At 43.2% G+C, this 27069-nt stretch overlaps 3 protein-coding genes across 4 annotated transcripts; all 3 read right to left on the reverse strand.

The window, feature by feature from the left end:
• Window positions 1-1190: 1190 nt before the first annotated feature.
• Window positions 1191-8056, reverse strand: sqlea (squalene epoxidase a). Its single transcript, XM_084026567.1, has 11 exons — window positions 7627-8056; window positions 6992-7253; window positions 5845-6022; window positions 5443-5539; window positions 5219-5332; window positions 4927-5098; window positions 4381-4476; window positions 3518-3660; window positions 3231-3327; window positions 3033-3120; window positions 1191-2415 (listed from the first exon to the last, which is right to left on the reverse strand). Exons 1-11 carry the CDS (start codon window positions 7888-7890, stop codon window positions 2223-2225), a joined length of 1704 nt encoding a protein of 567 aa, XP_083882693.1. The 5' UTR covers window positions 7891-8056; the 3' UTR covers window positions 1191-2222.
• Window positions 8057-10300: 2244 nt separating this feature from the next.
• On the reverse strand, window positions 10301-13961 carry LOC311024141 (uncharacterized protein). 2 transcript variants are annotated; one of them, XM_084026421.1, is made up of 14 exons: window positions 13873-13961; window positions 13477-13553; window positions 13284-13356; window positions 12990-13102; window positions 12880-12905; window positions 12433-12570; window positions 12218-12327; window positions 12027-12122; window positions 11863-11946; window positions 11674-11800; window positions 11468-11573; window positions 10821-11003; window positions 10658-10732; window positions 10301-10581 (listed from the first exon to the last, which is right to left on the reverse strand). In XM_084026421.1, exons 1-14 carry the CDS (start codon window positions 13898-13900, stop codon window positions 10498-10500), a joined length of 1320 nt encoding a protein of 439 aa, XP_083882547.1. In that variant the 5' UTR covers window positions 13901-13961; the 3' UTR covers window positions 10301-10497. The 2 variants fall into 2 exon arrangements, with proteins under 2 accessions (XP_083882547.1, XP_083882548.1); XM_084026422.1 differs by lacking the exon at window positions 13873-13961 and having other exon boundaries at window positions 13234-13356; window positions 13477-13552.
• Window positions 13962-14833: 872 nt separating this feature from the next.
• Window positions 14834-26454, reverse strand: rnf144b (ring finger protein 144B). Its single transcript, XM_084027526.1, has 8 exons — window positions 26184-26454; window positions 23339-23607; window positions 21953-22057; window positions 20844-20904; window positions 19260-19473; window positions 17624-17768; window positions 17355-17444; window positions 14834-15937 (listed from the first exon to the last, which is right to left on the reverse strand). The coding sequence occupies exons 2-8, from the start codon at window positions 23513-23515 to the stop codon at window positions 15740-15742; spliced, it is 990 nt and encodes a 329-aa protein (XP_083883652.1). The 5' UTR covers window positions 23516-23607; window positions 26184-26454; the 3' UTR covers window positions 14834-15739.
• Between the last annotated feature and the right edge of the window lie 615 nt (window positions 26455-27069).

Consider the following 27069-nt stretch of genomic DNA (forward strand, 5'->3'; position numbering starts at 1 on the left):
TTATATGACCACAATGCTATTATTGTGTTACAGTCTAAGCCAGTGGGATGACAGAGATTGATACATTTGACCGGTTTCGTTGCCATGTGTGTGATGGGCAGGGCTCTACTTTGCATCTGGACTAATCCTACGACTCTTTCGACTTGAATACGCACATTAGCGATCTTTCTGGTTTGTTCGGGAAGTACTGAAGTGCTCGCAGGAGGCTTTGCCCTCCGTCCTGCAGAGGTCACTGACATAGAGCACCGTGGCAAGGCATCGTGAGCATAAATTACATGATGACCAAAACATACAGCTGGAGAAGAGGAGAAGTGGTTTCACACTGGTGGCAGAATACAGATGGACCTCCCTCTTTGAACCATTCCAGGTAAAAGAACTGATGTGTGTTTATACGTAGCATGTGCAGTAACTGAAGCTTTTTAACAATCCTGATATGATATCAAATATATAGTAAAAAGGAATGTCCTGTTTGAAAACTGGGCTACAGATGTGATTAGATAATAAATTAAATTAGATAATACAATCCAATTTATTTGTGTCATACAGACTTTTTTGTCTTAATTATTGTGTTTTGTCTGTATGTGCAAGGAACAGCAGAGGTCAACATGCAAGAGGATCTTAAAGTCCACAGCATAAATATTTGTTTGCCATGAGCCACAGGCAGTGGGCATCATCATGGAGGCCATCCAGTGCCTACCGATGTGGACAACGTGGCCGCAGCATGCCGCCTTCTTCTTGGCTTGACATACTGCAATCTGGAGTATCCTTCAAAACTGGCCAAAACCTTGAAGTCTTTCAAAGACTGTAGGACTGCGCACAGTGTCAAAAACCAACTTCCAGGTTCATGAGCCTTAAAAAATAAGTTACTGGCCTAGACAGCTCTTTCCTGAATATGTTAGTCAGGTTTTATGGACTGACTTATAGCAATGGGATCCAGATACAAAAAAGCTGAAACACCAAACTAATTCAGAAAACTCTTGCAATCTCAACAATTCATCATGTTCCAGTATATAAAGCTCTCCTGCATTTCAGTGCTGAAGCACAGCAGAGAAATCCTTCAACTATGAGTGAGCGCCATCTACTGGTCACATGTGTTAGTATTAGTCCAGTTGGGTTAAACGCAGTAATACCTGGTATGTTAATGACTCAATAACATCCACTGTAATAAAACAGGAAAACTAGACATTCTTGTCGGTCATGTGTGATTTATTTAACGGCCCATCAAGCCCAACGCAGGCACAGGTAAAGACAACAGTGGTGAATGACAAGTCAGCACTTCTTTGTCTGTGTCAGCTCAGGACAAACACCAGCTGAGCGTCATCCACTGACTCGGTCCTGATATCAACGTCGTGCCTTCGTATCTCAGGTCCACATCAGAACCCTAACTCCCCCCCGGGCGTGCTGCGTCAGGTCTTTGCTGACATCCAGCAGGACTCCAATAGTGCAGGGATCATTCTTGAGTTCAGTTGTCAGCTGCACTGTCAGCATGTTTGAGACTTTGAGTGTGGAAACCAGAACGTGTTACAAAAAGTCCCTAATGACATTATGTCAACATCAACCGTATCAGGAAGGCAGGAATAGTACATTACTCCAAAAAATGGATGTGATTTCAACAGATAATGTAAATCAAGTTGTCCTCAACAAAACAAGGCTGGAAATATACAGGATTTCTGTAAGAAACAATAATAATGCAACAATTTAGACAGCTTGCTGCATCCCAACATTAGTGCTTTGGATTAGAATGATGCATTGTTGTAATGCAATACATAACAATTACATGAGGATTCCCTTATTAAATACAGCCAAAATTAGCTCAGCAGAAACATGACTCTATTGCGTAAAAACATTCTTATAAAATTCAGACGCCATCCATTTTCCACATAGCAGTTTTGTTGGGCAGGAATGATTCCACACTATTAAAAATTCATTGTAATTCAGGGTGCGAGCTAATGTTCCTTTAACATATGAGGCAGACTGTGGCTGAGCACAAACTACGCCAAGGCATTATTGAGTAATGTGTCCAAATTGAAACAAGGCATTTAGTAGGACATTAAGACAATTACAAAAAAATCCCCAATAGCAAAATCATGGTTTAAAACCGCAGCAGTGCCTTTTGTCAGCAGGAAGGAACATGACGGATACCACGTCTGTAAGGTTTGTTTCCCTCAGATCAAGCTGTGAAGACCTAAGTCTGGTATTACTGTGTCCAGGTGTGGAGCTCCTCAGTACACCAGGTACTTGAGTTCAGAGTAGATGAGTGGAAACATGACTTTGCAGGCTCGGTACAGGATGGCTCCGCTCTTGAATAAGGCCCGGGGTTTGGTGCTCCACGACTCGGACTTGAAGTTGACGTAGATTGCGAACAGCGCCACGGCAAAGAAGTGTCCAAGGAGGGTCATGGGTTTGGGTGTCAACCTGGTAAAAAAAACACACAAAAAAACTGAATATCGTCTCAAGTATTCAATGTTGTATTTAAAGGAATAGTTTGACATTTTGGGAAATACAAGGACACCACTCGTGTCTACGATATGTAGCTAGTCAGCAGCAAACTAGCTTATCTTAGCAAACACAGGTAGCATTTGCTGCTCGCCCTCCCAGCTAAGAAATAGTCCAGCACATAATCCATAATAAAACTACTAATTAACAAATGAGATATCGCATAATGAGCGAGCTTTAGCTTCATGCTAGCTTTAGCCTAGCATTCCTGGAGTCTTGTCGTCCATAGGAAGATATATATGTGCGTGCGTGTGCGAGCTTTAGCTTCATGCTAGCTTTAGCCTAGCATTCCTGGAGTCTTGTCGTCCATAGGAAGATGTGCGTGCGTGTGTGTTGATTTTGGACACATTTATGCTAAACTAAGCTAGCCGGCTCTCGTTTCACATATAAAGTACAGACATGCAAGTGAGGTATCAATCTTCTCAATTAACTCTCAGCAAGTAAGCAAAGCAAAAATGATTTCCCAAAATTACTGCTTTCCATCGTGCCATTTTAGAGACATTCTGTATTTGTGAAGGACATCATTTAATGCTTACACTGAGAGGAGACCAATAGGTCCAGCAATACACTCTCCACCAAGCTTGAAGTACTGGAAACAGGCTTTTCTCAGCTCATGAAGGGAATCTAGTTAGACAAAAAAGCAAAATGACCATTAGGCCTAAGTGCTGTTTAACAGAATTGCAGATCTGGACTTTTGTACGTATATAATGGAAAAATAACAGGGAGAAACTCACTGTCTGTGGCTGCAAACAGCTCATACAAGGCCTGGGCCAACACATTCACCACGAAGGAATGTGATGACTTGCGTTCCCAGTGGAATTTTTTCTTTGCCTATTGAGAAGGGGAACAAATCAGTGTTATGTCACCTCCAGCAGAGGGAATAACATGAGGCAAATATGATATGTCATACACTTACAAAAAGCCCTTATTGTTTTCGTATTCTATTCATTAGAGAGTCTTTAATAACCACTTTCATGTCAACGCTTTTAGAGAAACAGTGAGTGGTTGCCATGACGTTCACCTGCAGCATAGCCTTGTCGTCGTAGAGATCCGGGATGCTCGTGAGCAGACTCCTCCAGATGCGAACGTCGTTGAGAGCAACGCTCATCCCTCCTCCCGTCAGAGGATGCCTCATGTTGTAGGCATCGCCGAGGAGAAGCACGCCTGCAAATGACACACTGCTGTTTGTCTCTCATCCAAAATGCACCACCAGTTGTTGTCTTCATTTCTCCCTCAGCAAGCTGTGATACTAAAATCCTCCAATTAGTGTCGAGCATGGTGGAAAAAGATGATTTTTTGTGTGTGTGTCTTTCGGTGCTTTTTATTTGAGATGTTTTGACAATTAAAACCAAAGCTCAATTATGCTGCAGCAGCCGCGTTCACACATTCAGACAAACAAGTCGAGCATAAAGGAACACTTTCTGCATTTTGGGGAATTCATACGCTTATAGAGAGGCTAAGTCCTGCCATGATTTACACATATTGTTTGTCAATTTAAAAGATCATTTGGCAATTTAGATTATTGGACAAATGAAATCCCTTTGGTCAGAGCCAGGTTAGCCATTTCCACTCTTTATGCAAAGAAAAGCTGCTGCTATAGCTTCATATTCACAGCACAGATATGAAAATTGTATTGATCTTCTCATCTGACTCGGCAAGAAGGCTAGCAAGTATTGCTCTTTCAAGGAAAAAGACATGTACATGTATTTAGAATGATCATTTTATATTTTAAAAGAAAGTAGTTATAACTGTTAACCATGCATTTACAGCATTGACGCTGGCCAATTGTAAAATAGTGGCCAACCGGGACGTGCAGAATATCGTACACGAGCTAAAATCAGCTCAATATTTCCCCTCCGGCCATCGCTAACAACACTTCAGTACCTGGCTTGTTGACAGGGGACGGAGGGAGGAAGCTGGCGGGCATGGACCTGAGTCGATCGTTCTGTAGGGCCACCATGAAAGGCTCCTTTAAATGCTCTGAGGGAAAGAGAGAGTGCAGCCTGTCAGTCACTCACATTGCTCCGTGGATGCAAAACCCCAAGGTGCACACTGGGCACCCGCACACGAAGAAGAAGCCTTTTCTTTTTTGGTGTCTGAATGTACATTTATTTATGCGTCAGTGTGACTGACTCTGCCATTTCAGCTGGACCTCTTCCAAGGTGATCAGAAACAGTGCTTTGATACCGCGCCTTTGATATTTCAGCTGAATAGCAGAGCACACCATGAATGTCAAATACTTGGACTGTGGCTCCCTTCACACAGCAGCACAGGCAGCCGTCTGGCTGTATTCCTGACGTCTGACATCTGTGCCATTATTACAAACTTTGATCATTCATCACCCTACAGGGGTTCTTCCTCAGACCAAAGGTTATTTCTTATTAGAAATAATAACATCAGGATAAACAATGTATCTTATCTGTCTTTTACCTGGCAGCTGAGGGTGTATCTTCTCAGCCATGTACTCCGAGAGGTTGCGAGGCATCTCCCCCCTGATGTCCACGAGTACTCTGGTGTCTGAGGAGGAGATCTGGTAGACGAGCACCGGGCTCGGGTTGGCCAGCACCAGCTCGGCGTGGTTGGCTTTAAACTGGGGACAGTCCTGGAGAGGAGCAGTGAGAAACTCGTTAAAGAAGATGACCCACAAAATATATCCTGAGCCGCTGTGATCGGCTAGATTGAAAACATCTGATTTTTATTTCACTGTCAGTTTGGTGTTTACCTTCATAAGGCATCCAACAAAGTGAGAGGAGGTCTGAGCTTTCCCAGAGACCAGGCTCTTCCTGAATTTGGAGAAACAGCCATCGGCCACAACAGTCAGCGCTGCATGGATTTCCTACAGGACACACAGGTTCACACAGTGCTTTAAATAGAGGCTTTCTGTCCACGAGCGTCGTAAAGTGGAATATAATATTCTGCATTTGCAACAAAGCTTCCTCTTCTCACCTTGATGTCTCCAGTTTCTTTCTCCCTGTACTGGATTCCGGTTACACAGCCGTCCTCCTCTTGCAAACTCGTCACGGTGCCTTCTACGAATGTGACACTGGGGGGCGCAATTAGGGCAGTTAGAGACCTATCCTCCTCAATCCAGAAAGGCAACATTACAGGAAAAAGCTACAGTGACTAAATAAACGCCTAAATTTGGATTGTTGAACAACAGCCCTTTCAGTAAACAATGATTTGCTTGTCTTACAACATTTAACTAAGCACTGATAAAATACTCCTCTATGTAAAGATAAAGTTGAGTAACTGTAAAATATGGTAAAACAAAATGTGACACAACTTTACATCTCAAAAGTTCCTCCCAGCCCTCCTCAAAAACAATGTCAGTCACGTGACTCCACTCACTTGGGCTGGGCCAGGGCGGTTCTCCTCAGACCCATGATGAACCGACCGTGATGGAAAGCGCGTCCACAGTGGACACTGTCGTCGCCCTGAGGGTAGGGGATCTCCACCTCGGCGCTGCTCTCGATGTCGTGGATCACGTAGCCGTTCACCAGATGGGCATCCAGACCCTCCACTGAACCTGGGGGCAAACATGCAGCACGGTTGAGTTTCTCAACACGCAGCCATTATCCACCCAGTCTGCTACTGTTTACATACAGCATGTGTGATTCAGGGAACGCACACAAAACCAACACCGATCTGATAACTGAGTGAAACACTTGAACCATATTGTCTGTGGCTGTACACTCGTTGTGATATCCACCAAAAATTGGCCCTGAAAGACATTTTGAAAAGGATATGCTGCATACATATTTTGCTATAACAGCAATATTACTAGTATTACAGGAGTTTTTGAGTAGGATGAGGATTGATTGCATAGAGTTCACATCAACTACCCACTTAAATGTCTAGGATGTACAGTGATTTAGTCAAACTGGATTCATTTCACAGTTGGATCATTTATTCACAAAATCAGCTGGGTTTGGGATGTAAGGTTTGAGGAACTCCTTCATTTAAAACAATCTGGAAATGAAAGCCATCATACAAGTATAGTGTACATAAAGATACATAGAATTAGAGAAGTATCCCATGAAAACTTCTCCTCAAACATTTCATATTTAGGACTAAATAGGCAACAATAGAGGTAAAGTTCAGAAAGAAAAAATCTTTAGGTAATCATTTATTTTGGAATTGAACGCTCATCTGAACTGCTTCATAAGGAGAGTGTCAGGTTTGATTGACAGCACACGTAAGCAAACAGCCATCACCAGATTCTGATCCAAACATCGCTAACTCTGATTGGTGCACAGCGATATGTGACATCACCCAACTGAGCACTCCCCAAAATACTTGGATTCAGTTATTGTGTAGTGTAGTGTGTGATCATCACTTGTAAAAGGGAGCAGGTTTGACCATGTTTTCAGGGCATTTAACCCTGAAGCTGATATGATTATGTGAAAAGGGCTCCGTGTGAGGCAGACGTCCCCGATCGTTTTTACATTCAGTGTGTATTTGCAGCTCACTAAGAGAAGCAGCTTCCATCACTGACCTTCCAGCCCCAGCTCTTTGAGTGCCCTGAATCCTCCAGGCTGCAGCAGCTCCCCCACTATCCTGTCAGGCTCTTTCAGGTCCCTCTCCACCACCGTCACCCGCCTCCCGTCCTGGGCCAGGACGGCCGCCATAGCAGAGCCCAGGACCCCTGCTCCGACTATCACCACATCTGGCTCCGGGGCCACCACTGAGGGGCCAGTAGCTGAGGCACTCTGGGAGGCAGAGGACTCCGTATCTACTCTTTTCCTGGTTCTCCGGCTCTGGCAACAATTGAGTGGAGAGTGTCATTACACACAGTGTAAAGTCCAAACGTATTACGCTGTATATACTGTACTGTATGTATGTATATATATATATATATATATATATATATATATATAGTCACCCATAAAGTTGGAATAATTTGCAAATGTCTTGTCTTTTATAGCACCAAACAAATAGCATGCATTAATTCATTTCACATAGTCACGTAATCATTGCACTTGATAAAAAGTGATTACTGATGCATTTAAATAAACAGAGGATTGTGGCTGAAAACAAAACATTCCAACTTTATGGGCATATATATATAAAAAACTTCATTTCTCTCGTACTTTTTTCCACATGGTTAGACATTTATAAGGGTTTTCTTACCTTTTTACTATTGTTCTCTGCTTTCTCGCTCCTCTGTGTTGAAGTTTGAGGGATTAAATTGTTGATAAAAGGTATAAAAGACAAGAGGCTCAGAGGCAAATAAAAAACCTTCTGGAAATGAAAAAACCTGGCATACGAGAGCAGCAGCCCGACTGTAAGGAATAAGGCTGCGGCCATTATGAGCTCTTTAGGAGCGAAAGTCAAGACTGTTTCGGATTTTTTGTAAAGGTATGTGAGGCTGGCTATTCCCAGGAAAGTCCACATCTTTTTGGATTAGAAAGGTGTTGGTTCGTTAAGCAATTAAACGGTGAAACCACGAGAACTGAGAAACAGGTTTTCCTTAGACTGTAAAAAAAATAATAATAATAATTTAAATCACCATGCAATTAATTCGTGTTGTTTCTCAGATGCTCCAACGACAAGTCAGCCGGCCCAAAACAAAAGGTTGGCTACGTAACTCATGATAAGTTGCTATCAGACGGTCGGAGTCGGAGGGATGCTGCTGAATATTTTATGATAATGACAAACACGGACTACTTCGGATTCGGCGGCTGCACATCCCGCCTCCTCCGCATTTCAACCCTCAAATCAGGAGAGACGCGACGGTGAGCAGAGCTCACGCTATCCGCTGATTGGACAGCTGCGCCAGCGGTGGGCCGCCTCTCGGCCGCTGATTGGACAGCTGGCTGGCAGGACGGTAGTATGATGTGATGTCAGTGGAAAGGTGCGCGTTTGATTTATCTTACAGACAGACGGGCTGAATGGGACAAGTGGTAGTGGAACGAGAGGGGGGTCCTGCTGCGAAGATCGTTCCTGTCTGACAGGATGAACCACTCTGTGCTGTAAACCTCGACGAGTCTTCAGCCGTCCTGTTTAAAAACATAGCTGCTTTCACGAGATGGCAAGCTGTCGGCATGGCAACTTACATTTTGAATACCGAGGGAGGAATAACAATAAAGCCTAGAAAACTATACCACAAAAATCGACATTCTTATTTATGTGAACTTGTTATGAGAACAGACCACAGTAACACATCTGTCCAGGTGTAAATCCTGGCTAATCCTTCTGCGTTACTGGAGACGTTCATGGTATCCAGAAAAAGGTGCAGAGTGAGAGCTCATTTCAATGTTAGCATAATGAATATGGAATAATGGTTCTAACCACCAAAATCCTACTTGTAGTCACTTATAACCTTTCTAAATGGGCCAATACACAGACAATCCTCAGAAATGCCAATGAAAGATATAATAGGGGTAAGAACTTGTTAAAACAGAAAACTGTCAAAAGTATGAAACCAACAATTAAACAATGAAAAGAGGGATATATCATTGGACAGGTACAGAAAAGAATCAAATAAGAAACAAAGACACACACATACAGTTGATAGGGCAGATAGCGGGTAAAGTAATGCATTGGACGAACATATTTGCAAGATACCTGTCCTGCTTCATGAAGAAGTATGGAAGGAATGGATCATTTGATTGAGGTATGTGCTTATTGACTTTACAGCAACTAGGAATATATGTTAATTTCTGTTGGCTATACCAGCAAATGGTGGAATAGAGGGAAATGTGGTTGCTAATTAGTATTTCTGATTATTTAAAGTCAAAGTGTGTGTGGTACACACTTTTTATAATTATTGTCTTTAAATTAAAAAAGTTGTCATAAAGTCATGTTACACATCCAGCACAGTAGGAGGCAGTGTCAGCCCATTGACGTTGCTGCCATCTTGGACCGAGAAAGCATTTTAATGTTGCCATTTATCAAATCAATCACGTATGTAAACATGTCAAATGTTTTAAAAAAGGTAACGTCTATAATATGTTTGAAAAAGTCAAAAAACGATCACAGTATGGAAATTCAAAAAAGGAATAGTAAAGTGTCATAGTAAATTATGTCAAAATGGAATAAACGGTCCAACAACTGCATGTCTGATTTGATTAATAAAAATATTACTATACAAAAGTTATAGTATAGCATGCGGAAAAAAGTCTTTATAAAAGTCAAAGTAATTAAAAAGTGAAAGTGTATCATGTCCAAAAAAGTCATAAAAAAGTCATAGTTTAGTATGTTGAAAAAGTTAGGAAAAAAGTGATAGTGCTCTACTATGACTTTTTTTCATTACTTTTTTCAACGCACTATACTGACTTTTTAGGACTTTTTTATGACTTTTTTGGCACACTATGCTGTCTATTGTTTCACTTTTTCGACATTCCATACTACGACTTTTTTTTAATAACTTTTTTGACATGCTATACTATAACATCCAAAAAGGCATAGAAAAAAGTTATAGTACAGCATGTAGAAAAAAGTAACAAAAAGTTGTAGTTTAGCATGTCAAAAATAAGTTATAAAAAATACAGTCTAGTATGCCCAAAAGGTCATTAAAAAATGTTGTAGTATATATGTTGAAAATGGTTTTTTTAAAGGCATAGTGTAGAATGTTGGAAAAAGTCATAAAAAAGACTTTAGTTTAGTTTGTCCAAAAAGTCAAAAGAAAAAGTTATGGTATTGTATGTTGAAAAAAGTAATTTAAAAAGTCATAGTACAGTCTGTCTAGATTAGAAAACAGAAAAATGTCATAGTGTAGCATGTCGAAAAAGTCATAAAAATGTCTAAGTATAGTGTATGAATAAAGAATTTTTCACAATTACTCATCAACTGCATTGTGATAATGTGTTTTATTACAATGAACATCAATGATCATTACTACTGACCTCTCAGTAGCAAACGCTAGAGGATATGTCAAGAGCAGTACAAATACATACTGATACACAGATTCCCAAAATGTTACACTGAATAAGTCCGTCTGTTAGTCTGTCAAGTGTTATCTATCATGTCATCTGCAGACACAGAAAAGTGGTACTTTTATTAAATGTAGTGATTAAAGATGGATTCATATTTTTCTTGCTTCCCTGATGTTACTTTCGGCTCCCCGTTCAGCTTGATGAAGGCCTGAGAACACAAAACACATGGTTTTATAGATAGATTTCTAAAAGTGTCGGTAATTAAAAGTCTCTCATAGTCCTACCTCCATCTCCTCCAAGGAGGCGGAGCCATCCTCCACTTTCTGTCCAACGCCATGACTGAAACTTGAGTAACGCTCCTGTTGGAATCACACTCATGAGTCTGTGTCTGTGCAATTAAAGTCTACTAGTCTTCTAACAGTGGCTTTCCATTAGCTGCACACATACTTTCACCATAGCAGCGATGAGCCCGCCCTCAATGATGCAGACAGCATTCCGGAGTCCTCTTGCGAAGGCGTCCATGGCTCCGATGTGAGCGATGAACAGGTCCTCCAGGTCTGTGGACTCCCGGCGCACCTTAGCATCAAAGTTCAGGCCTCCCGGCTGCAGACCACCTTGTTCAACGATGGTCTGGAGAAGATCAGACACGAAAGAAAGTCCTGATCTATACCAGCTACAGACAACATTTATACGAACATTAAAGCTGCTCTTATCAATATCTTAACATTGGTGAAGAACGCACCATGGATTATCACAGTTGATGCAGCTATCCTCAGCGATTATTTTAGTTTTCCAGCTAGAAACTTCCACACTAGCTAAAGACAATAGCCATTTTCAGGTAAACCCACTGTAATGTACATGTTGAGCACAGGACACATGCCTCCAAATGCTAACATTGATTTGTGTCTGGAAAGTGTTTGCTAACACCATCACCATAACTTTATGTGATGAAAATAATGTTACTGAAAGGGCAAAATGTAAGTATATTAGCAATGTTAGCTTAAGCTCATTTACAGTATATCCCTTTTGGACAGCGTTTGGACAAACATCAGTGGCAATAAAGTCCTGTTACAAATGAAAGAGATGAGTTTCACCTTCATGACCATGGTGGCGTTCCTGATGTCCATGGGGAACTGGTCCGTGTCCCATCCCAGGTCAGGAGAGCCAGTGTTAGAGTCGACTGAACCCAGCATGCCAAACCTGTCCAGCAGCAGGCGAGGACACAGGTATCACAGAACGTATAACTCTCATATTGTTAAAGATAAAATGCTGCAACATCGAGATGTAAAAAATGTCTCACGCCGATGCCATGACAACGTCATGTTCGTACGCGTGTCCTGCCAGGGTGGTGTGGTTGGGCTCGATGTTCAGCTTAAAGTGACCCTCCAGACCATAATGCTTGAGGAATCCGATGACACTCATAGCATCTGTAGAGGGAAGTCATAGTTAATTACGTATTCCAAAGCGTATTTGCTTTGCCCAACCTTACCGTAGTCATACTGGTGTCTGCAGGGCTCCTTGGGCTTGGGTTCGATGAGGAACTGACACTTCAAGCCGATCTTCTCTTTGTACTCTGGAGACAAATATACGGGCTTGAAAGTGTGACACAAACTTCGGATTTAGAATTAATCCAATGTCCGTGTGCACACTTACTGACGGCCATCTTGAAGAAGTTGGCCATGTGCTTCAGTTCGGCGGCGACGTCAGTGTTGTGGATGGAGAGGAAACCTTCCCTTCCCCCCCAAAACACTGTGGACACAATTTGACAACGACGGCGCAACGTTGCTGCATCAAAGGTGCAAATTGATATTTTAGACACAGAGGCACCAGCAAGTCGCTCATACCAAAGTTTTCTGCACCCAGCTTCTTGGCAGTGTCGAGCCCCTTCTTCAGCTGAGCACCAGCGTAGGCCAGAACGTGACAGTCAGGGTTGGTGGCTGCACCGTTCATGTACCTGTCACATGAATAAAATGTAGATAAATCATCTTTATTTTCATTTTAATAACCTCTTTCCAAGCTGAATCTCAAGGTTGTCCGGTTTTCTGAATCGAACACTGACCTCGGGTGGGCAAAGAGGTTGCAGGTGACCCACAACACCTTGATTCCTGTCTGGCTCTGCAGCTGGAGAGCCAGGTCTGTTATTTCATCCAGATTCCTGTTGGACTCCTCCAGGGTGGGGCCCTCAGGGGCCATATCCCTGTAGAAAACAGAGGGCGGACATTGTTCAAAAGACTTGGAAGGTGATTGGATAAACCACCTGTCAATCAATCTGTTGTCAAAGCAAGTTTCTTGTCTTTCAATGAAGAAATACTCTTCAGTTCTGATACAGCTGATGCTATCGTAGCATCTACGCTAATCTCTTCAGGGGACAACATTGTTGATTAGAACGAACAATCGCCTCTCTGTGTTATGACATCGCCAAAATCCAGCTGCCATGCAAGTTAATAGGTAGTTTAATAAGCTTTAATTAACCTACATGTTTCTGAAAGAAAATATGGTCACTTACCTGTCATGAAATGTGTAGTATTTCACCTGTGAAAAGAAGCAGAGTTCACAGAGGAAAGACAGGATAACATTGGATCATTTAAATGTAAAGTTGAGGTGAGTTCCGCTCACGCCAAGCTTGCTGAAAAACTCAAAAGCCGCCCGAAGCCGCTTCTTGGCTGATTCCATAGAAGTTCCTTGATTCCAGGGCCGGTGGAGGGTCGGAGACCCAAAAGGATCAGCTCCTAAAAAACAACAAAATATATTTGGTAACCTCAACATTAGTGAAGATTATAGAATGACGGTGTTTATGTCTTTACAGGAGCCTGTTCATTAGGTAATGCTATATATGAGTCATGACCTCGTGTCAACAGACCGTTTGATGACTGATTATGAGCTAATTATACAAGCCAGTTGTTACAGCACCAGTGCCACAGAAGGAGTGCCAGTAGCAGACTGAGAACCTCAGCCAGTCCTCCATCTTCCTCCCCATCAGCACCTGCACAGAACAAAACCGGTCTCTGACCAGAAGCCTCCACAGATGTCAGGTTCACAGTGTGTGTGTGTGTGTGTGTGTGTGTGTGTGTGTGTGTGTGTGTGTGTGTGTGTCTCCTCCTACCTCCTCTGCATTGTAGTGTCTGAAGCACATGACATCTCCAGGCTCAGCCTTGGGTAAGTAAGGGATCTTGGGAATGCCTGTGTGCACCATAGATGTTGTTCGAGGAAACAAACCCATATTGATCTTAGACATGTGACACAGGGTGCACGTGCTATTAAAGTAACATCACACTGTCGTACAGGTATCTGCATCAAAAATGGTTTGCACGCGGCCTCCGCCACTGTCAGCTGCTACACGGACAGGTTTTTGTTAGGCAAACTCGAAATGACGTAAACTACTTTTTTCACGAGTCGATGCAGAGCAACATTCCGGGCACTTGACGTCCGTCCGTCCGCACCCACAACACACACTCACACAACAGGAAGGGTAAACAGCTCTTGAAATAATATGATTTACCCGCGAAGTATTCCTCCTGTGCTGCCATTTCTCGATGCAGAGTTCAACTTTGTCCACGTCCTTCCTGCAAAACAGAGTGCAGTTCCTCGTTTACACACAAGGTGGCACTAAATCCCCTTTTAAACCCGACCCTGGTAAAAAGCCGTGCGGTAACTGCATGCAGCCTTATAATTAACTTAAACTATACAGTGGCCTCTATGTGAATAGCATATATGTAGATGTACGCAAATATTTATACATTTTAATTTAATTCCAGTATTTTCCTGTTTGTCCAGATATAACATGTATAGTGTAAAGTATGACTAAAGTTTAAGGTTATATATTTCCTAGTATACACATTGAATATTCTTACTTACCTGTCATTTAGACACACCAACATGGAGTTACATACACAATATTATATATATCCCACCATTTGGAATTTTGTGATTAAACAAGTGTATCACTCTTGCATTCCTTTTCCCTCTACATCTGTTTATTGTAAAAGAAAACATATTTTGGATAATTATTATATTTTCCATTATGTTGCACTTAAAATCCCATTTTGTGCTTCAATATCCCTGTGGGCTACATGCTGTAATTATACTTATATAGGTGTGTACATAATATAGGTATGTGCAGATTAAATTGTATTTTATAATAAGAGTATTAAAAGATCTTTACGTGAGAAACATATTGGGTTTGAAATATATGTAAACATATATAGTGGTATTTCAGATTGCCAAAAATCAATAGCAGCATTACATTTTTCTGCACCACATGCGAGTTGAGGTCTGCTGTTTGTTGGCTTGAAGAATTTCCCATCTTTATCCTTTCAGCAACACCTCTACATTCTCCACACGTAGAACATCACATTTTCACCCCCTGCTAGATCAACTTCTGTGACCTTCTGTGCAAAGACATAAGAGGAGCAACGAGCCATGAACCCATAAATGTCACTAGCAAACACAGAACCATGTGATGCATGTTCAGTACAGTGTGTTTATTTCAATTACAATGGTGCTTTTATAAAATATCTGATGCAGAAACATCAACAGAAATGTAGAAATGATAACAGGATACCATACACACGCATTAACGCATTAATACACATCAACACGCTTTAGAAAAGTACACATTATCCTTTAGAGCCTTTGGTCTGGAACATATGCCAGGTGGAAACAACGATCATCTGCAGAGGAAAAGTTCTCTGTGCACCATTGAAGCCCTATCATATTTCAGATCAGTACAGAGTGCACACGTGACGCCATTTGCCTTCTCCCGTTGTTTTGCATTGTTTGTAATCCTGACAGTTGTCCCATTTTCATAATGCTAAACGTTTTGCATAAGATAAAGAGAGAATGGAAGGCAAAAGAAATACAACCAGGCACTGTAGAGTGAGGCACTTGAGCACCCAACACCTCTGGTTTGGCATCATGACGTTTGGCACATGAGGGTGGCGTAGCACTTTGAGTTCTGTGTGTGTGTGTGTGTGTGTGTGTGTGTGTGTGTGTGTCTGTGTGTGTGTGTGTGTGTGTGTAAGAGAGCGATCACAAAGCCTCCTACCTGTTATCTGAAAACAACGAGGTGGGTTACATTCATTCTCCTCATATTTACACTTCCACCATATAAAGTATACACTCTTGTAATTCGAGAGTGATTTTTGAGCAGCTCTCTCACCGAGCTTTAAGGTGCAAGTCTGCACTTGATGATCTCGACGACATCACTGACGGGGTTTCCAGTCCGTCGAGTCATGGAAAAGTACTCCGTATTGTTAGTCCAACTTTATTCTCTTCCACTGTGCCGCACATACACTTTTTTGTTTGTTTTTTTTCCTTCGTGGGATTAGTGGAGCCATCCTGGGTCGTGCTGATGAGAAGGGGAGCTGCTATGATGTGGAGGAGTCCGGCTGGAGGTCTTTTTTCGTCGTCTTCTTCTTCTTCTTCTTCTTTTTCGTCGTCGTCGTCGTCGTCTTCTTCCCGCTGCAGGGCTTGCAGACGCAACACAGGATGCAGGGCGAGGCCAGCAGGAGGAGCGGCGACGTCACCAGCACGATGATGCTGACCCCCACCAGGATACCCACCACCTGAGGGACAACGCAGCAACATCCTTAAGCCGCACCAATCAATATTCTATATCAACAATGCATCTAATGAAAGGCGACAGAAAGGCGACTGAGAGTCAACGTTGCCCTGAGTCTGCCGGAGGTCAGCACGTCATCCACACAGCCACTTTAAACGGGATCATCTGTCAGTGGTGTTTCTTTGCTGTTCATGGATCAAATATTAAATAATCAGTGCTACAGACAGCACATCAACAGTGTAATAACTGACCAAAAATAAGCCTTCCAGCCTCCTTCAGCCTCAATAGTTTGTGTTTGGCACCATCTTCCTGCAGCATAAAAATATCCCCGTCCACAAACAACATAGTTTCCACAAGATGTGTATGGACCAACTTGACTGTCCAAAAAAAGCGCTGACCTCAACCCTATCCAACACGTTTGGGATGAACTGGAATGCCGTCTGCGAGCCAGGCATCATCGGCCAGCATCAGTGTCTGACCTCACTAATGCTGTTATAGCAGCGTATTAAAAGCCACATTTTGGGCGTCCACATACTTTTGGCCATGTAGTGTATACAGATATTCTGCAAAATATTATGTATCACATCATTTCAAATCTAAAATTTGCAAAACATGTGCAAAACAAATGCCGTTCACAGTAGACTTTAATTGTGCCGTCACCACGGTTGTGTTTGGGAGGAGTTGGCCGAACAATTTGTGACACGAAGATTGTAAAACTTATAGGACCTGTTAGGCAAGGGTGTAACCCAGTTTGTCAGGATTTGTTTCGCAAGAAACAACTGCATTGTTGTACTTTAACTCTGCAGATCCTGAGCACACCGATTAACCAGCTCGAGAGGTTCGCTGCAAACTCGCTAATGATCATGTGATAATGGCATCAGCGTAGGGGAAGTGAAAAGAAAGCAGGTCTGGCTGGCGGTTTGTTGAAACGTCATACAGGGCAGGAATTTGAGATTAGTGCTGGGATTAGTTCAGCTTAATGTCTGATAAAGGACTATTTAGGCACAGTGGTGGAAAACAAACCACCAAGAATGAGCTAGACTGGACTTCATGGGTTTTGGGTCAAGGGAACGTTCAGAGTTCTGCACGGTTTGCAGCTTTTTTGTTTTAAGCATGCAAGAAAGGTGCCAGAATGGAAGCTTTCCTGTCCTGCCCATGTTCCTGTGACATCCTCAATCCTGGAAAGGATTACCAAAGTGACTAATTGATTTGGCAGCTGGGATGGCGTCCAAAGTCTTTGACGTCCGATTCCGGAAGCGTGATGGCACAGTTTTACTCAAATCAAAACGCATGCACGGAATAATTGACCACTCGCGGATGATTGGCTCTGCAGGCTAATCCATTCAGACAACGACCAGTGTCATCACAACCCCTGAAATGAATGCTGTATGTCTCTGCTTTCTGCCACCGAGTCGCCTCACCTGAGTCCTGTTCCACATAACTGAGGCCCTGGAGTGTCCCAGCTTGTTTCTGCACGGGCCCTTATCATAATGCCTCAGGAAGATATCGCCCTGCAAGAACAAAACACACACGTGAAGACGAGAACTTTCCAGCAAGCACCAAGGACATTCAAACACAAACTAAAGATAGTGAGCCAGAGGCTGAGATATGGTGAGCTGATAGGTGAGTTACTTTTCACCCAGCGTTCATAACCGTGCATCATGTGAGTCAGGCTGCAGGGGAGACTCACGTCCAGATTCTGCAGACAGTACCAGCAGAAGGTGTGTTTGCAGCTCTTGCACAGCATCTGTGCACAGCCCTGGTTCCTCTCGATGTAGATCCCACACATAGGACACTGCTTGATGGGCGTGTCCGAGTCGCTGCCGGAGCGGGCCCTGGACATCGGGACAAAGAAATCCTGTTTTACATTTTACATTCTGGCATTTATTTCAGAATAATCTTTACACTTGAAATTATTTATTTGGTTTGGCCAACAAGATGTGAACAATGTTTCAGGCCATCGGACGGATGTAAGTCCAATATTTAGTCTCCTTTTAGCGACACCACATTAAGGTGGTGCGTCCAAACGTGCAAACTTCTTCTGTTTGCCGTTTGGTGCTGGGCAGGTCGTGTGAAATGGGTTCATGTGGAGAAACTGCAGTCAGCTGTTTATTTTCTATGGGAACTCTTTCACATTGTGCGTAGTATTTCCTCCATTTCTTAAATAAAAACATCGATGAGAGCAACATTGAGGGCAGAGGAGGAAATCATGGAATCATGGAAAAGCAATCAAGACATTCAGTGCTTTATAAGACGGCTTTATATGAAGGCGATGTCATTTTCCAGTGTCAGCGTCAGAAAAACAGCAAAAAAATGTTGATGCATGTGATTTTTTAAATTTGCGTAAATTGTAGATGTGGAAAAATCAGAGCAACCGGCAGCGCTTAATAAACCCTTGAATAACGAAATGAAGGCTAAATGCAATTTTAATATGATTATCACGCCTGTCTGGAGAGGGCTTAGAACAGTTAGATCATTATGTAGGGAGATAAAATGAATTCAATTAATGAGCAAAATGTGAAAATCTTATTTGGTTGGCCAGTTACAATCCTAACCGCCACATTTCTAAAGCGCTGGCTACAGTCCAGGTACGATAACATCGTGTTTGCCCAGAGGCGCTGCAGGCTGAGGCAAATGTACATCGTTCCCTCAAGTTCAAATTTAAAGCTGATTTGGCTTCATTCTCCTCACGCCTGCTCCATCCTCCACACTGCAGACACCGCTGCCTCACTGCAGTGCAGCCTCATTCTGGACAGTGAAGCTATGTGGCTCGGTGCCCACCCACCTCCTCCCTTTGGCACGGAGACAATGGAGTTCCTATATAAGTCAGTGACTCCCCAATGACATCAGTCAGTCTGGCTCCGAGCAGCATGGAGCTGTACAACGAGGGGACTGCACAGAGGGCACTGCTGAGGAATACTAAGCTATTCATCCTGAAGTAATGTTTGTTGTACATTCAGCTCAGGGCTTCTCTCTAGATGATGAAGCACAATCCATTCAATGTAAATATCCTGCCGCAATAACTGTCAGGTCTTTTTCACATTCAATGGAGGGCTGGGTGTTCCCCTCAGAAAATAAAAGAAGTATAACTGATGTCTATGACGACCTGCCCAGGGTTAACCCTGCCTACGCCCAATGTCAGCGGTGACCTGCTCCACCTCCCCGAGACCCTTAACAGGATAAGCGGTAACAGAAAACGGCGGGATGGATAGTGGAGTAAATAAAAGCCATCAATGCTCAGCCTGTTTGTAGCATAAGCTAGTGGTTCATTGTAAACACGCGTGTTTTTTAAAGTGGATCTCAGACCTGACGGCCGGCTAGCTGACCTGCTTTCGTGAGAGGGGGAGGTCGTCAACATGGGCTGGCGCTCAGGGCAGGTGTGGTCGTCCTGCCAGGGCCCTCTGCACCCGGAGCAGAAGACGGCGTGACAGGTCGGGCACGGCACGGCGGCTGGCTGGCCCTCGGTGCTCAGCTGCACACTGCACACCGCTTGGCATTCGAGCACCGGGCACCAGGCTTTGCTGGGGTCCAGCTTCACTCCTGCAACAAGCAAACACGGGCTGTGATTTAGCATTTCTGCAGCGGCCATCAAGATGAAGATGTTACAAAATGAACAAGTTGCGCTACTCTTTTAATCACCAAGTAATAGCCTACCAGCAACAGTATCAGTGCTATTAGTATAACAGTACTACTGATCTGGAACAAAGAGAATAAGTGCTGAAAATCAAGTCACTTCAAACATTCACTGGTTCCAGCTACTCCTATGAAAGGATTTGGTGTTTTATTTTTCTGCTGAATGTCATTGTAAACTGAATATCTTTGGCCTGTCGACAAGAAAATCAAGTCAACAGATGATTTGAGTGAAAACATTCTGCTAGAGAACACTGCAACCCCTCAGCATCAAGTCTTAACGAGTTCACGACATCTGTTGGATGTTAGCATGCTGGTGTTTACTCCATCTGCATCTCCACCTTAGAGATGCATCACCTCAGAGCAACCTTTGCAAATTTGCACTTAACAAACAAGTAGAGCTGAGGCTGAAGTGACTGCGTTGGTTTAACACATATGGCTCTTGAAGAAAAGTCAGAGGATGACCACAGGTATTACAGTTTATCCTGAGGGGGGCATGAATGTACTGAATCCCATGTTAATCTACCCAGAATCTAAAAAAGATGTTTCCTGTGGTGGGACGAGCATGGCTAAACAGACCTAATAAATCCCCTTTTCTCATTTCTAGTTGGTTATCTGTGAAGTCAAACAACCTTGTAAGTGTCTTACAGGGACGAACGGAGGAAACAAAACAAAAACCTCCCCAGCCCATACTTTCATCGTGACTCATAACAGACGGGGATCATTGTTGCAAAACAGCCTGTACTTTGCACTTCTTTATACATCCAATATTACGTGTCTTATGATTTATGGCCAGGGTAAACAATATCTATTATGGGCTTCACAGTGAATTGTTACTGTGTAACTGGGAAAGACCAATATAGCCACAAGGCAAACTAACCTCAGTTTGCAATTTGCAAATGTCAACAGAAACCCATTTCAACAGTTACTCTCCTCCTGCTCCTCCAGTGCAACACAGAGGTAGCACCGACATCGCTCACTGCTTTAAATGGAACGGAATAGCAACGTGGACCTCATGCAGCATTTATTGTTGAATTTCCAGCTGGTAATGTTTTGTTTAACTGAAGGCATTAAAGCCATGAGTTCCAGTAACCTCCTGGGGGGGAAACAGAACCAGAGCAGAATAAAAAAAGCAGAGCAGCAGAGCCCACGTTATCCCAGGCATGTGAGGCTCAGCCCTCTGTGGTGCTGCTCAGTGAAACGACACCAGCTAAAGTGCGACCTGAAATAGCCCAATAGCCCGTCACCAGTCATCAGGACGCCAACGCAACAATACCTACCTCTCTCAAAGTTCAGACGCTGGTACAACTCCACCTGATCTCCTGGGGCCAAGCTAGCTATCTGCAATCACACAGCACAGAAGGGGGGGGTCATGTTTCATTCACTCATGCAAAAAGCAAGTTAGGAAGTTTCTTTTTCAAACGGATAAATCCAAAAAGTACACAGTGGTCGATATTAAAACAAGGCTATTTTTTGTTGTTGCTGAGAACCTGATACCACAAAGATGATCCAGGATCAGCTGGTCACCTAGCAACTGCAAGTTGCTGCATTATTTCTATGACATCGCAGTAGACAGTAAATACCCACTGAGAGGTAAAAAGAAAAGGTTGTTTGCAACATTTTCCAAATGGAAACTAAAGCTGCAAAACAACAATTATACCTCCTTTCTTATTTTTGAAAGATGACATCTGTGTATGACCAAGGAGAAGTGCAATTACTGAAGATGGTATCTTAAACCAACATTAGTTTATGGAGGGAAATGCCAATTAGATACATTTTCAAGCACAGCGAGCTCAAGAAAATTCTTTATTTCTTCCTCCAATCTCTTAAGACTAAAGACAGAATAAAATAAGCATTAAAACACTTGTACTGCATGTTATTTGCCCCTTGTAATACTTTTTGTATGTATGATAGAAATTCAACAATCAAACTGTAACACACATGGCAGTTTCAGAGCGTTTCTTAATGCAGATATAAGAAGAAAAAATACAAGAAAAAACATTAAAAGTGAGGAACTCCCAGCAAAATTTCCATTTGTTTGTGGATCAGATGTTCAAGCTTGTTTTCAAGAGTATGTGACAGCTCACAGTTTCACTTTCTGTCTGACTCACATCCTCATTCTACACCTCACATAAGAGAATACCCCCAGAAATTAAAGGCTGCATTCGCTGTGTTTTCACTTAATCTTAGTCGATGCAGCCCACACAATTCACCAAAACACAAAACTGAAAGTTCTTATTTCTTCGGATATATGAAGTTTCTACACTCTGGACTGGATGAAAGGATTTTAAGTTAAGGACACGATTGTGCAACTCTATTTTCATTATGATCTCTGAATACTCCTTGGGTTCTCTTGACCTACATATCACCGGTTTTAAGCAGGGCATACCTCAGAGTCCAGTAGCACTCCGGTCTTTGGGCAGGCCATATCTGGGCAGGTGATGGGTGCCCCCCCACCCTCAATGATGGACAGCTGAACATACTGCTCCAAACACTGGAGAGGGAGAGAAAAACACAAAAGCATGAGACTGAATGGAACAGGGAGTAAGGGTATTTAACTATATATCATAATCATACATATTGTCTCAACTATATAACCTTGGTGAAAAATAATACACAACAAACACAGTGAACACATCACAAGATGACGATCCTGTGGTGACAAATGTAATAATCAAAGAGAGCGGAGGGGAAACTGTGCTGGTGTACAAACAGGCCAAAGTCAGCGCCGCATAAACACAAGTTTCTTATCAGCATTCACACATCAAAAGTCATATGTTGCCTCAGCTACGAGATGCGGAATGGCAGAGGGAACTATGTAAACATTGCACAAAGGCAGGCAGTTTTGAGGAACAGAAAGTAAAAACATTTGTGTCATTTTTCCTCTGTGGAAAAACAAATCCACCCTGGAGGAATGGAATGTGATTTGAGGCTTATTTGTAAGTGCAGACCTCTGCTTTTCCGTGTGCATTCTTTTGAAGCGTGATGTACTCAAATCAACTAAAAACCTAGAATAAAGAAAAGAAGCAATAGTCCGAGTGCTTGACTATATTTCAGAGGAGATATTTCAGGTTTATGAAACAGAGTTGATCTGATAAGCGGAGTTTACAGAATCCCATTCCCCTCCTTCTTCCCCCGTGACACCGTGCATGCGTGTTTTATCCGTGCGACCTTGTACGTGCAGCACTAACAACTCCGCTGCCTCGGACAGAGATTAACACCTGCCACTGTCTAGCGGCCTCGCCGTGTCAGGCCATAACACCGACATTACCAGGGCAGGCACGTATTAGACTAGAAGGGTGTAGCGGTAGACCTCTGGGCTTCTGTTGTACAATATACACCTCTGTATTCTAGTGAGAGCACTTCTCTCATAAAAAGGACTGGAAAGGCTCCCAGGAAATGTTTGTGACTTCCAAGAAAAAAATGCCAACAGCTTTGATAAATCACAAGAATTTCCAAGGACAAGATAAACAAAGTCAATGTGTGTTGAAACCACTTCATTTCACCAAAGCTGCAATATGCAAGATTTGCCAATAAAAGGAAAGCAGGAAGTGGAGCTGCAATAAAAAAAAAGGGCATCCTATTCCGAGTGATTTAATCGTGGGAGATTTTCCTAAATTGCAGAAGAAAAGTTTGGCGTTGAAATCATCATCGCTCACAGAAAGTGACTAACAGGATCAGGAGTCATTCTGCCTAAATATAGCCTTATATGTTTCAGTGCCAATTCACAGGTCTGACTTCCAGAGCACCATAGCTCATGTTTGTCTTCCCTTACCGTCGTGCAGAAGACACAGTTGCAGCTCTGCAGTTCTCTGGTGGCTGCAGGCGGCTTCTCGCTGAGGCACAGCTTGCAGAAGGCCTCGGCCCCCGGCTGGGGGTTAACGCCGGCCTCAGGGGTCCCCGGTGCAGAATCCCCGGCTTCCCGGCTCAGGGTGGGACTCCTGCTAGCCATGGTGGGGCGAGGCAGGCAGGCGGGGAAGGAGGTATCAGGCTGCTCCTAGCCCGTCTGCTGGGGGCGGGGAGGAGCTACAGCCTCCATTATACCTGAAAGCAAAAAAAACAAACAGCTAATCTATGCGTCTCTTTACGTTTTCTTCGGTTTTCGGTTCACACAACACTGCGCCTGGTTTCTGGGAGCCGTCATCCCTTCTGGTGTACCGACTGTGATGACTTCACCTCTCCCTGAGGGAATTACGTTGTCGTTCCCTTGTTACCTGAGAGACGAATTAGTCACTGTTCAATGCTGTGTGGTGGGCGGAGTAAAAAACATAATTATGTGTAATTACTGCAGTATCATTGATTACTCATCATGTCATTTTTAAGACCAGAGTCCAAGGTCTGTGTTTGCCGAGTCTACAGTTATCGAGCGGCTGCTCATTCATCCTGACAGGAGGAATTGGTCGGCGATCGTTTTTCATGAACGCGGTTAAATACACGTTTGTGTCGCCACAGCAGGTATTTTGTTAATCACGTAATGTCGACATTGAACTGAATTACAAGGGGGTAGAAAGATGGCACAGAGGGAATCCCACTCAAATCAAATGAATGTTGTTATAGTCTGTAATGAGAGGAGAGATTAACACTTCGCGTAGAAATACAACTGGCAACATTTTGACAATGTACTCCAAACTAAACTATAATATGTGTCTGTGATGCTGTACTTCCATGTAGACACAGCTGACATGCTCACTACGACACCACTACAATGCGGATGCTAAACAGGTGTAATGTTTCATTACGGATCATATAAATGGATATATTCACCAAAGTCATAAGGATTCATCCTCTTGCCACCATGAATGTCTGTACGAAGTTGTGTGACAATCCACGAACAGCTGCTGAGGTATTTCAGCCTGGATCAAAGTGGTAAACCGACCAAAAAACAAAAAAATACTAAAGGTATGTAATCTGGTGTTAAAGAGAACCAAAGCCCCCATAATCTGGGATTTGCGATTAATCCTGTTGATAACAGTGGTTGGACACCGAACGGGGTCACACAGGAAACGGTGGCGTTAAAAACACACTCTGCGTTCTGAGCGGCTGTTGAAATCACACATTATCCGACACACAATGTTCTTTATTTCAGCGGGCTGTTAAAGTTGGCAGGAAACTTTGGGGGGGGGCAGCTCAATCAATACCACCACCACGACTGGTGTCCTACATTTTTCAGTGATTGCTCTTTTAGTATGTAAGCGATCAGCTGATAGTGGAGCTGGTGTAGCGGGCTGGTTGTTGGCGTTTCTGCACAGTCATGGTGTGTGTGTGTGTGTGTCCCGGCACTGGAGTATATGTGGGAGTCGTCATCCCACATATACTGTCCACGGCCTGTCCTGTCCTGCCCAAGCATGGGTCTCACATGGGGAAAATGACAGGTCTCCAGTCTGCTAGCTTTGCTGCATGCAAACACCAATAAGTATCTAATAACAGTGCGACGCCTTTCATCCCTACACAGCTTCAAAGTTGGGAGGCGCTTGTGTCAATAGATGAGGCCGGTGGAAGGGTTTTTAATCTCTCATCTCGTTCCACCTTTGATATGACAGATACGACAAAATTTGATCGACTGCGAACTGTGCAGTTCATCAATACTTCATGGCTGCCTGACTCTAATGTAACACAGTGAACAGATTTAAACACGCATGAATGAGTTTGAGGATTAGACCCAAGTCTGAACACTCCTGCAGAAGCTTTTCCAGCCTGAACGTTTGCATCACGATCTATTTAATGCTTTCGATACAAAATGCATCGCCGTTAGTACTGGGCCTCAAGTTGCAGCCTCTGCCCTTCAGCAGTTCTAGCTGAGAATAAATTGGCGCTATCCATTAATGCGCTAACCGTTTTCCTTTTTAGACGTGCGAGCTGGCCATTCAGTGATTAGCAGTCCTCGCGGATCAAGGTCTAGGTTGCATTCCGGCCACGGGGGATCAAAGCATCATTGTTGACCGGAGAGGCAGAGACGGAAAACCAGATCTGCCCGGTGAAAAGCTGCTGCTGCTTTTACACAGGCCGCACTGTAGTGAGGCAGCTGGGACTGCATGCTCAGAGGAGTGTGCAGCAGGATTTGTATGGCATCGTTTATACAGCTGCAATCACTTCCCTGCATGTCCTTGTGGATTTCTGGTGTGTGTGTGTGTGTGTGTGTGTGTGTGTGTGTGTGTGGGTGTGTGGGTGTGTGGGTGTGGAGCAAATACAGTTAAAGCAGCAATATGAAGACAAAAAAAACACATCTCATTTATTGTACATCAGTTTGACCACAATCACTGTGGTGGATATATAATTGGATTGCAGTGATTTAAAGGCATACTTACTAGAGTAATAATCATGTGTTCATCTGGTTAGTAAGGTATTAAGTCAAGAGTAGCAGTGTGATGTCTCATATGTCACACTGCACTCAGAGAGACCACACATGACACATCTGCAACCCTCTCAAGGTTGCATTCTCGTGCAGATCAACATTCTGACGCATTCACTTCCTTAAGGTGTAAACGTTTTGGTGTGTGTGTGTGTGTGTGTGTGTGTGTGTGTGTGTGTGTGTGTGTGTGTGTGTGTGTGTGTGTGTGTGTGTGTGTGTGTGTGATAATGACAAAAGTCAGAGGAGCAGAGGAGAAAAGGGGGGGACCTACCTTGCCTGTGGACCACTTGGTAGGAGCTGCGTGGGTCCAGATCCACAGCCGCAGTGCTCTAGCCGTGACACGGGCACATGTGTTGACACCGTCCGCTGCTAGCCTCGGCTGTCACCGCCTAGTTCCTCTTTGCCCGTTACCGCCTCTCTCACACTACAAACATGTTTCAGCGTCCTGCTCGCTTCTAGCTGTCCTCTGTGTGAGCGCGCGCGCGCGCGTGTGTGTGTGCGTGTGTGTGCGCGCGCGCTCCTGTGTTTTGTTTCCATCCAGGAAGCGCTGTGGTTCTCTCCGCTGAAGGTCCACGCTCCACTGCTCCTACTGGTTGGTTCAGTGTAGTCGTGCTGCTTTCAGGTGCAGTCGGAAAAACGCCATGTTCAGGAACGACTGGAAGGGAGCCCTTATAGCCGATGATTACATGAACAAAACGCAAAATTATTGGATGTTACATGTCATTTCAATTATTTAACAAACAATATTATTTATTGATGTGTTCAGTGATATATAGTATATATGTGTCAATAAAATAGAATAGTACGTAACAAAAGATCAGCAGAACTTTCATTTATCGCTTCCTGTTGACTACGGTTGGTTTTGACTGGACAGATTTAACTTGTCAATAACCATCTTAGCAACTTTATTATCATGGACAGCACTCCATTCCAACATTGCTATTGAAATATTGTTGTTTCAGCATACAAAATATGAGTGACCAGGCTGCCTTAAATGTTTATGTTATAGGCATAGAGATGATTATTTGTACCCAAAGATTGTTAAATGTTGGTTTTCTCAGAAAAAGAAAGAAAACGCATTTTTTGCCTTTTTGCTTTATTTTAAATATGAAATAGAATATAAAAACGTGAGAAACTTAATTATATATTGACTTAGT

The sequence above is a fragment of the Eutrigla gurnardus genome, assembly GCF_963514095.1.
Source record: "Eutrigla gurnardus genome assembly, chromosome: 14".
NCBI lineage: Eukaryota > Metazoa > Chordata > Actinopteri > Perciformes > Triglidae > Eutrigla > Eutrigla gurnardus.